The sequence below is a fragment of the Physella acuta genome, unplaced genomic scaffold (genome assembly GCF_028476545.2).
Source record: "Physella acuta isolate Inbredline_101_S28 unplaced genomic scaffold, ASM2847654v3 ptg000048l, whole genome shotgun sequence".
NCBI lineage: Eukaryota > Metazoa > Mollusca > Gastropoda > Physidae > Physella > Physella acuta.
The window spans coordinates 1,697-13,888 of record NW_026731568.1 but is presented as its reverse complement, the minus strand read 5'-3'; the positions used below and the strand labels follow the sequence as shown (position 1 = coordinate 13,888).

General features: G+C 35.7%; 1 protein-coding gene across 2 annotated transcripts; it reads right to left on the bottom strand.

The window, feature by feature from the left end:
- Nucleotides 1-807: 807 nt before the first annotated feature.
- Nucleotides 808-11,055, bottom strand: LOC131944658 (uncharacterized; the record flags this gene model as incomplete). Of its 2 annotated transcripts, none has more annotated exon segments than XM_059305431.1 (11): nucleotides 808-1,097; nucleotides 1,827-1,986; nucleotides 2,371-2,563; nucleotides 3,489-3,974; nucleotides 7,013-7,128; nucleotides 7,414-7,539; nucleotides 8,164-8,347; nucleotides 8,509-8,605; nucleotides 9,299-9,480; nucleotides 10,244-10,470; nucleotides 10,884-11,055. In XM_059305431.1, coding segments are annotated over 11 exon segments (2,091 nt in total), but the record flags the coding sequence as incomplete, so codon positions are not given.
- Nucleotides 11,056-12,192: the final 1,137 nt, after the last annotated feature.

Here is a 12,192-nt window from a genome sequence, read left to right as displayed (position 1 = left end):
AACTTGGTTCAACTTTGCGGTCCGATGTCTCCAAAAGTATTTAACTTATTTTGACCACGAACCCTGAGCGTTATACGTCTACATTTAATGTATTCGTCTGCCAAATTTAACTGTTGTAGTACGTAAACTCGATACGTGTATACAAATTTTGTAACGCGTCATCAGTTTAAAGACGGCGATTTGAAGCACAGCAGGGCGGTTCAGTCAGACAGCGGTCGGCGCGTCGTGTTTATATTTTCGGTCCACTTCAAAGTCTATAGACGTCCTTATTATAGGGCCTTATAGGACGTATCATACATATTAATAAACATCGAGATTTCAGGAATACAGCTCAGGGTTCAAATAAAAAATCGGTCCATAAATAGCTCAAATAACTTAGTTTAACTTTGCGGTCTGATATCTCCGAAAGTATTTAACATATTTTAACCAAGAACCCTGAGCGTTATACGTGTACATTTAATCTATTCTTCTACCAAGTTTCACAGTTGTAGTACGAAAACTCACAGAGTCTATAGACCCCAAGTAACACCCCCCTTTTAAAAAGGTGAAAAAGCCTCCCCCCTAATCGGCACGTCGCCGCGGAGGGTAAAAAATGCGATTTAATCGGCGATTTCTTCAACGTCTGAAATAATAGAGAAATCAAACTAATACAGTTAAAAAGGTAATTCAATTACGAACAGAATGATGTATAACATGTTAATATAAACACAATAAAAGCATGCAAAAAAACAGAGTTAAACATGCAGGGGGTAGGGAAAAGCCGATTTGTCCGATTTTCTCGGCAGCGGCATTGGCCTAGCTAGTAGATGTCACCATTAGAACTGCCATATCTAATCATTACAATTTTGTTAGTGTTCAGTAGATGTCACCTTTAAAACTGCCATATCTAATCATTACAATTTTGTAAGTGTAAAGTACTTGTCACCTTTAACACTGTCATATCCAAACCTTAGAATTTAGGTAGCGTCCAATGGCTGTCTCCGTTTGTCCCCATGTAGGCCCCCCACTTCTGCTGAGAGAAAGGAAGAAGATTTGCACATTGTGCGTTGCTTTCTGTGCTGTTGGCCAACTTGGAACATGAGAACTTTAGCCTCAATCTGCAAGTAAAAATATTTTTTAAAAAGTGTTTTTTTCTTTAGCTTGGTCACATTAAGAATTTTGGTGAAAATATTTGGTTTAATATGCCAGAATGCTCGTGACACTTGTAGAATAATTGTAAACAAATCATTAGAGTTTAGATGTTTTTATTTAATTGAGTAAATCTCACTAATAAAATAAGACAACTCTATCCTGACAAGAATTCTTCACTATGTGAATTATTTGAGTTACCTGTAGACTGTCCCATCAATGTGAATTATTTGACTTACCTGTATACTATCACCTGTCCATCAATGTGAAATATCTGATTTACCTGTTGACTGTCCCATCAATGTGAAATATTTGAGTTACCTGTAGACTGTCCCATCAATGTGAAATATCTGATTTACCTGTAGACTGTCCCATCAATGTGAAATATTTGATTTACCTGTAGACTGTCCCATCAATGTGAAATATCTGATTTACCTGTAAACTGTCCCATCAATGTGAAATATTTGACTTACCTGTATACAGTCATCTGTCCCATCAATGTGAAATATTTGACTTACCTGTATACAGTCATCTGTCCCATCAATGTGAAATATTTGACTTACCTGTATACAGTCATCTGTCCCATCAATGTGAAATATTTGACTTACCTGTATACAGTCATCTGTCCCATCAATGTGAAATATTTGACTTACCTGTATACAGTCATCTGTCCCATCAATGTGAAATATTTGACTTACCTGTATACAGTCATCTGTCCCATGTTTAGGTCCAGTGGGTTGTAGGCGTCGTCTGAGTTGGAATAAGTTCCTTCCTCTTCAGCCAGGTGATCTGAGAGTTTCAGACAATCTTTTGTGATGGCTTCTTCATACTCCTCATGGCTCAGCTGGAAGTAGGGACCTGAGCCAAATTGGAAAAAATATTTTTCACTCCATTTCTCTCAGAAATATATCCTCTAATCAACATTAAAAACATTTGAAAAAATATACCTCTTTGTAAAATCTATTTTGATTTCAAGTAAGTCTTTTTATTCGTTAATTCTGTTTTTGTATACTACATGCTGGCCTATTAAAACTTAAGTAGCCTATAAACAAAACATTGTTTTTAATTTCATTACATTAAAATAATCAGAAAAGCCAATTCAACAAGAAGCTGCAAAGATGGATGGATGTAGTGCTATTTAAATTACCTTCATAACGACTTATTTGTGGGAAGTTTTTTTTTTTAAATCTATAAACAGCAAAAAATTCAATGGGGAGTGTTAAGAGTAAAATAAGATCTTACTGCTAGCAACGTTGCGCACCACGCCCTCCTGCGCTAATTTTTCTGCAATACATTTCTGATCTTGTGGCAGGATAGCGTGGGTGTTGGCAGGGAAAAACCAGTAGGTGGCGAAGATGATGTCGATGGATCGGTTGTAGTCAGGGTGGGAGGGGGGCAGGGTGGTTGGTGCCAGAACTCCAGTCGACAGAAGCCGCTGTGAGAAAAATTGATGTTTGTGTTTAGTTGAACAACTGTCTGGTATAGAGCTGTGTTTAATATGGGAGTAACTGGGTTAAAAGTAAAGTATGTAATGTAAAGGCACCATTTCAGTCATGCCAGTTAATATTGCAGGTGAAAAAGAGTTCACCTGTTTCTGTGACCTAAAAAATTAGAAAGATAGTGTGGTTAGTTCTATGCCCCATCTGTCTTAACCTTCCCCAAAATAAGTCAAGTACCTATTAGAGCTGAGTGGACTCAGGGACTATCTAGGAACTCTAAACTTGGTGGTTTAAAAGGCTTGGGTTATGTGGTGGATTATCAAAGTTAGCTGTTAAAAAATTTAGCCTCTAGTGATTATTGCCGTAGATCAGGGGTCTCCAAACTACGGCCCGCGGGCCGAATGCGGCCCGCGAGGTCCTCTCATCCGGCCAGCGGAGATCTTTTTGTCCACGGAAAATACGTTTGTTGGTGATGGCTGAGGAACTTTGCCCAGAAAATCAAAGACATCCCTGGAAGAAACTGGCCCCCGAACTGAAATTTGTTAGTTAATGCGGCCCTCGGACTGAAAAGTTTGGAGACCCCTGCCGTAGATGAATTTTATTCTTCTTTGACATGCTTAAAGAACGTTGATTCTAATTACCTGTTACTTCCTAAAACAGTTGTTTTCATTAAAAAATATATTGTGTTTTGTAAGTAAACTCATTTTAAAAAATAATGTTTGAATAACAAAAAAGTTAAAATGTTTATAGGATAATTAATTAGCAATAGTAAATCTAAATGAGTCCTCGTAAAAAAAAAATTATTAGTAAATTAAGCAAACAAACAAAAAATTCGGGTAAATTAAAACACAAACAAAAAATGTCTGTGAATTAAACAGAAGAAACACCTGTAAGTTAAACAAGATGAAACAAACAACTGACCTGCAGTCCGTCGTCATCGTGAGGCCCCACATGTCTCTTCCATCTACCCTCCCTTGACTGTCTCTTGGCCATGAACTTTGACCTTATATCAACAGGCTTTCTTTTCGCTGTCCTTTTACGTGCAGTCCTATAAGGATATCCTTGCTTATAGTAGTCACCAGTATCATCACCAGAAAAATACGGCCCGTACTGCGTTCCATAATATCCCTTTCCCGTATCCTTGTATGGGATCACGTACTCATCATACGGTAAAACCCCTTGGTTTTGGGGTTGGTTATACCCAGCCATTTGATTATAATTAGCATTATCTCCCTTGAGTGGGTATCCAGAGTTATCCATATACCCCTGTTTGTATGTTTTCTTTCTGCCAGAGACTGGGCCGCCTCCCCCTGGCCCCTTCTTGGAGCTGGTTCTGTGCCTGTCTGTGTACTCGGGTGGGGTGTCCAGCGCCTCAGAGCGTTGGTACTCACCATTGTCTGCCTCGGCCTGAAAGAAATCAGTGTATAGAATTGTTGGCCTGAAAGAAATCAGTGTATAGAATTGTTGGCCTGAAAGAAATCAGTGTATAGAATTGTTGGCCTGAAAGAAATCAGTGTATAGAATTGTTGGCCTGAAAGAAATCAGTGTATAGAATTGTTGGCCTGAAAGAAATCAGTGTATAGAATTGTTGGCCTGAAAGAAATCAGTGTATAGAATTGTTGGCCTGAAAGAAATCAGTGTATAGAATTGTTGGCCTGAAATAAATCAGTGTATAGAATTGTTGGCCTGAAAGAAATCAGTGTATAGAATTGTTGGCCTGAAAGAAATCAGTGTCTAGAATTGTTGGCCTGAAATAAATCAGTGTATAGAATTGTTGGCCTGAAAGAAATCAGTGTATAGAATTGTTGGCCTGAAAGAAATCAGTGTATAGAATTGTTGGCCTGAAAGAAATCAGTGTATAGAACTGTTAGCCTGAAAGAAATCAGTGTATAGAATTGTTGGCCTGAAAGAAATCAGTGTATAGAATTGTTGGCCTGAAAGAAATCAGTGTCTAGAATTGTTGGCCAGAAAGAAATCAGTGTATAGAATTGTTGGCCTGAAAGAAATCAGTGTATAGAATTGTTGGCCTGAAAGAAATCAGTGTATAGAATTGTTGGCCTGAAAGAAATCAGTGTATAGAATTGTTGGCCAGAAAGAAATCAGTGTATAGAATTGTTGGCCTGAAAGAAATCAGTGTATAGAATTGTTGGCCTGAAATAAATCAGTGTATAGAATTGTTGGCCAGAAAGAAATCAGTGTATAGAATTGTTGGCCTGAAAGAAATCAGTGTATAGAATTGTTGGCCTGAAAGAAATCAGTGTATAGAATTGTTGGCCAGAAAGAAATCAGTGTATAGAATTGTTGGCCTGAAAGAAATCAGTGTATAGAATTGTTGGCCAGAAAGAAATCAGTGTATAGAATTGTTTGCCTGAAAGAAATCAGTGTATAGAATTGTTGGCCTGAAATAAATCAGTGTATAGAATTGTTGGCCAGAAAGAAATCAGTGTATAGAATTGTTGGCCAGAAAGAAATCAGTGTATAGAATTGTTGGCCAGAAAGAAATCAGTGTAAAGAATTGTTGGCCTGAAAGAAATCAGTGTATAGAGTTGTTGGCCAGTAAGAAATCAGTGTATAGAATTGTTGGCCTGAAAGAAATCAGTGTATAGAGTTGTTGACAGTAAGAAATCAGTGTATAGAATTGTTGGCCTGAAAGAAATCAGTGTATAGAATTGTTGGCCTGAAAGAAATCAGTGTATAGAATTGTTGGCCTGAAAGAAATCAGTGTATAGAATTGTTGGCCTGAAAGAAATCAGTGTATAGAATTGTTGGCCTGAAAGAAATCAGTGTATAGAATTGTTGGCCTGAAAGAAATCAGTGTATAGAATTGTTGGCCTGAAAGAAATCAGTGTATAGAATTGTTGGCCTGAAAGAAATCAGTGTATAGAATTGTTGGCCTGAAAGAAATCAGTGTATAGAGCTCTGTTGACAGTGGACTCAGCTGGTGTGGTTGACCTCCCCCATTAACCTACCAATATACCCCAATTGTCTTACATTAAATTGTAGGTGTTGGTTACAGCCCACTGATGTTGATTTATTTTCAAAATTTAGAATTTTAAAAATTTTACATTTATATAAATAGAGGTCTTATATATATATATATATATATATATATATATATATATATATATATATATATATATATATATATATATATATATATATATATTTACATATTTTTACACAAACACACACATTTCAATGTGCTTACATACATACTTATAAACATATATATGCCCACTTACAAAATCTATCTATTAAAATCACTTATGAATGGATTTTTTACACCCCTACCCCCCAATTACAAAATCCTGTCTTTACCACTAATAGTCCTTTAAAAATTAGAATTCTTAAACAATAAATAATGTGTTTTAACAAGTAGACCTCTCATCTATTGATGACATCATAAATTTAACTAAAGATAACTAGGTTTAAATTTGATAAGCTATATTATATAGGCCTATAATGTCTAAAAGATAATATTAGCTACATGTAATTGGGTTTTAAAGCACAGATCCCTTATAAAAACAGAATTCATTAGCATGAAATAAATGGGTTTCACTGTTAAAAGATAAAAGTTAACTCTTTTAAGCTGAAGATAACTTAGATTAATTTCTAAGGTCAATGTCAGCCTTAAGAGTTATCCTCAGGGGTCATCCATAATTGATGGCTCTCTATTTTTATGCCTTTTACCTCCCTTTCCACCTTACTGTCACATATCATAACAAAAAAGCCAGACCCCCCCCCCCCCCCCACTCCTAAAATAACGCCACACCTCAAGCGACAACCCCATTCAAAATAGCAGTTTATTTTTTTAAACTTCAATTTGTTTTCCAAACCATAGACTGACCTTGGCCAACATAAAGTATATTTATCAATTTCTACTACATTTTACAAAAATTTTCAATATCAGCTAAAATTTAGTTTCTAACATCACATAATTAAAATGCAAAAGTATGACCACACTATCTTGCCCCCCCCCCCCCTCATCCTACACTGTCACAAAATTATAACCCTCCCCTCTCCCCTAGGAGTGTTACATCATCTATAGATGACCCATCAACAATGTGTGTGAAGGTTTGCTAAGATTTTGGACTAGAAGGTTAAACTTCTGTTTTTAATGACCGTATGTACACCAATTGTGTTTTTAATGACTGTATGTACACCAATTGTGTTGGCCTAAAATAAAACTATTGGCTAACAATCAAGAAACAGAGTCTTTTTCAGGTACAACAGTGCTGCTCCCCCCCCCCCCCACCCCACTAAAGGAAATAGAAAAACATAATTTATTTAGAACCAATAGGGCCAATACTTTAACCCAAGTCATGAAACACTCATGAAGGGATGAAACAAACAAGTATCTATGCTATTTGAACCAGTGTGATTAATTCTGAAAAAAAAAAAAAAAAAAACTATTTTAAACTTAACAGTTAAAAAACATAACTTACACCCACCCACGTTGAAGGCGCCAGTTGATTTATAAACTCTGGATGTTTCATTATATACTCGTACGCCTCAGCAGTTGTGTTCACCCATTTGCTGTGTTCAATAGTCTTCCTATCATCTGAAATTTGATGAATTATTTTCATATTTTTACAATTTTTACCCATATTAATTTTAAAATTAGAAAAAAATAACTAAATGCCTATACAACGACAAATGTATGAAATTGATTGGATAAAAACTGCTGTGTGCTGATGACGACCTTGCGTAGAAACGTCCATAGTATTTGTAACTGTCTTTAACTTGTGAGGTAACTAACACTATCTGTTTTATTACTTATTGTTTTAACCTCACTGCAGCTACCATTTGGATAAACACTTGAAACTGTAGCAGTATAAAATCCAACCTGAGTTATAAATAGAAACTCCAAGCTTTGGAAGATTTCTACCAAGAGCTACCAGTCTGGAGTATTCATTGGATTTGAACCTCAGTCGACATAGGTTAGCCCTACTCTTTTCATGGTCTTTTGTCCCTATGATAAAACATAAACAAGTGAATTAATTATATCAATTTATTTGAAAAACAAAACAAAACCACTTAAGATTTACTCTATAGGATTATCAACAATATGGTGGTACTGGTATTTATATTTCACAAATTTCTTTGTGGTGGCCTCTATTGAGCAAAGGACTGCAACCATATCTCTTCATCAAACACAGTTTTAAGCGGTTCTCTTTATATATCTCTATAATTTTCAAGCACTAATTTATTACTTTACTGCATTTTAGCTTGGGATGCAGATTAAAATCACAAGGGAAAAGCTGTAAATCAATACAGAAATAAAACGACAATGAAAAAAGGCAACTGAAACACCTCACAGAAATAAAACGACAATGAAAAAAAGGCAACTGAAACACCTCACAGAAATAAAACGACAATGAAAAAAGGCAACTGAAACACCTCACAGAAATAAAACGACAATGAAAAAAAGGCAACTGAAACACCTCACAGAAATAAAACGACAATGAAAAAAGGCAACTGAAACACCTCACAGAAATAAAACAACAATGAAAAAAGGCAACTGAAACACCTCACAGAAATAAAACGACAATGAAAAAAGGCAACTGAAACACCTCACAGAAATAGCTTACCCTACCCTTCACAAAACTGAACTCCTCTGTTGACCCCTCGTGACCTTTACAGTCAGCCATCCAGACTATAAAAACATCATTGCCCGCCCCCTCCATGGCCACGGACAGGGGAGAGGACTGTGATCCTATTGTGTCTCGCAGGGGAGGATCAATCAATTTCTTGCCTGTTTTTCCATCTATCACTGTTGTCTGGGAAAAACAAGAAAGAAAAAAAATTCTCTTTCAGAAAAAAACGCTACACACACAATAGCAGTGAAACAGTGGCAGGATCATAGTTTCCTGTAGCCTTTATTTCCTTCTTGAAATTTAAAAAAAAAATTAATGTGGAAATTTTTTTTTTAATGACTTGCCTCTGAGTAATAGTAAACTGGATACCCTGGTCCGTAGGCATACTTCACTAAAAAATCTGGCACATCATCATCATTGTAGAAACCAACAGCAGGGGTGCTAGTTTCATTTTAATAGAAAAGGTCAGAGGTGATGATTTGATCAGGGGGTAGTTGAATACATTTATTCTATAGATAATAATAGTTTGATCATTAGAAGTTCACTATTGGGGGAGTAATGTCTTGGAAGTATCTAGCATCTATTTTAGCCAGTATTTAGCAACTAGTAGACTGATGGTGAATTTTAATTTCCTCATTATCTGATCTCATTAGCCCACTTTATTCACACCCCCATCCCAACCTATATTTCTGCACAAATAACAAGCTAATATATAGTGTGATGCCAATTGAATACAAGAACGTCATTTAAAACACAATGTTATGAGATGAGCTTTTTTACGTTCCAATAGTTTTATCTAAATCAATGATCAATGATAAGCCTAGATCAAACTGAAAGCAAACCTAAGCCTAGTCTTTGTCCTAATCCTTTAAGGCAGGGGTTAGCAAAGATTTATACCAAGAAGTCTGTGTCTATAATTAGTTTATCATATACAATATTTTATACTTCAACAAGAAATATAATTAAATAACATAAAATTGAACAATGATATTTGATATATTCTTTTTTTTAATTTCCTAGCAGAACTTAGGCAGCACAGTGCAGAAACCTATCTTCACATCCAAATGTTATTCCTAAATAATGTGTTATTAAAGTTTTTTTCTGTAAATAAACCACATAACTGAGTGAACCTACCTGTAAGATTCTGACATGGGAAATATGACCGACCAAACTGGCAAGTATGTCCTGCCATCTATGGCCAGCAGGGTGGAGTTGAACATGGGGATGATGATGTCCTCGACCCCGTCCTGCGTGATGTCAACTAATGACGGAGGTGTCATGAACCCTTTGTGGGTGTCAGATGACATTTTAATGGCCTGGAACATTTTTTTCAATATCAGAATAATCAATAGATTTTAAAATTAAAAAGGAACAGTGATCCTTTGATTTTTGAATGATTTTATTTTAAATGTTTCCAGATGAAAAACATGTCCTGTTTGTTCTTAAGTAGGTCTAGAATATGTCTATAGCTTTTAAAATCTAATTATTTGATAGGCACAATTTAAGAGTTAGTTCTAATATACTAGTTGTTTCTTTTTAAATCTAGTTATTAAATAAGAATATTAATTATTAAATAATATAAAACTTATGTTCTTATATAAGCACATATTACATCTGGTATGCTTATAATAAATGTTGTTTTTTTTATCTAGTAAGTGAATGGATTAATTTTCTTTATCTTTATTTTTATTATAAGTGCCAGTTTCTAAAGTAGACAATAGCTTGAATTGCACTTACATCTAAACTTATATTATTTCTTTTTAATTGATAGTCTAGGTCTAAACAAACATGTGGTATGGCCTAAAAACATCACAACCTAAATAATAAGGATACTATTTCTATCCTATCACTACCTAATTTCCGGGTCTGTAAAATTTATAAGATAAGAGATAAACTAAACAGTCCAAATGATAGGCCATTTAAAATTTATTAATTTAACTTTGATTCAAGACATTTCATTAGAATAATAATATTAATATAATATTAATAATAAATATACATTAACAAGGACAGGTCATTAATTTATTACAATTTACATGAACACTTAATTTTAAACAGCTACCAAAATGTACTGCCCACCTTATCCATTAGGCCCTTCTTTAAGCTTTGAACCTCCACCCTCCAGAGCGATCCGTTATGTGTCTCCCCACCGGTACCAAACAGCATCACCTGGACGCCATCGACTTGAGTCAGTAGCTGAGGAGAGTAATAGGACTCTCGGTTGTCAGGGACGCCGAGCGACCGAACGACTTCCCCTGTCCTTCCGCTGACTATCATTATTCTTCCAGACAATCTGTGGGCGCTGCCTAGACGAAAGTAATAATTATGTCATCAGGTTTTCCCAGACGAAAGTAACAATTATGTAATCATGTTTTCAAACTTCTTTTCACAGAGACAGTGCTATGTAAAGAATCGGCTAACTAAAAGCAAAGAAGTGTTGTTGTTGACATTTTTAAATGTCTCGAACACAATTCTACACTTGTGAACGTACCAGATTTTTTTTTGGCCGGGTACAATGTAAAATAAATAAATTTAAATAAGAAACTTCATTTAAAGTCAAACTATAGTTTTTAATTAAATGACTAGTAGGCTTTGAATAATTTAAATAGTATTTTGATATATTTTAAAATAGAGATACACTTTAAACAACAGCTAAAGGCCTAATTCTAAAATCTAAATTAACAGCTATCCTATCCTATAGGCCTAATTCTAAACTTACCCGCCTCCTGTAGCGGGTCACCGCCATGTATTGTAACAATGTCTGCCACATTGTCACCGTTTATGTCCCCAATGTACTGGGGGGTGTAAAAGTTCATCACCGGGTTCACAGCGTCCGTTGTCCCCAACTCCCATAGAACGGCTCCGTCTTTACCGCTGACAGCAAGAAATGTCTGCAATAGTTTGGAATTAAATTATCCTATTTAGTGTTTATTAGCTTTGTTATTTAGTCTGTCCGTAACTAGATTTAGTATGCCAAGGGAAACAACCAAGGAAATACCGAACTTAAACCAAGCCAACAATAGTAATGAGAGGGGGGGGGGCGCACGAAAATTAAGTGATTTTTTTTTAACTTAAATAATTATGGGTTAATAAGTTTGTGTTTTATACCTTGTTATACTATAATCAGTTAATTCAGCAGAGCAAAATCCATCAGTGTGATCAATATTCTTAAAACAAAGCACTTAGTTTTTAGACCGTCCCGCCCACCATTTGTTTTAGGGTTTGAGGCCACACCACCCCATACAAAAGCCACACCACCCCACACATAGACCACACACCCCACACATAGGCCACAGACCCCTAGCTCAAACACAATCTGAAACAAACATCATCTGAAACAAACATCATCTCAAACAAACACTATCTGAAACAAACACCATCTCAAACAAACATCATCTGAAACAAACACTATCTGAAACAAACACCATCTGAAACAAACACCATCTGAAACAAACACCACCTGAAATCTATAAAACCAAGTATAAAACACCACCCCAAACCTAAACACAACCTCACGCAATTACAATCAGACATCCTATCTAAAACCCCAAACATAACACCACCTTGGTTGAAACACCATCTAAAATATCACACACCAACCCAATCTATGACACCACAATGAGCCCAAACACCATGACAAATCATAAACACCAATTTAAGCATTAGACACTACCTTGGATCTACCATTTGAAATCTTAGACACAATCTCATGCGTACTGCACACACTCTGTCTTAAAATAACACCAGAACCATCTTAAATACCACCTGAAGTATACGATATGCCCCTAACCTAACCACCACGTCTAACTAAACCAACACCACCTCTAACTTACACCACCAAAAACCACCTTCAACAATTATCTTTAAACCACCTCACTTTCCTCTAAATCAATTTATCATTTAAGTTTTAAAACGTTTCCTCCTACAAATATAAGGCTACAAAGTCGATCTATGTTGTGATGTCCTTTAAAGTTTAAACGCAGGATTTCACCAAGAAACAATATTTTTAGAATTGAATAGCCTCCCTT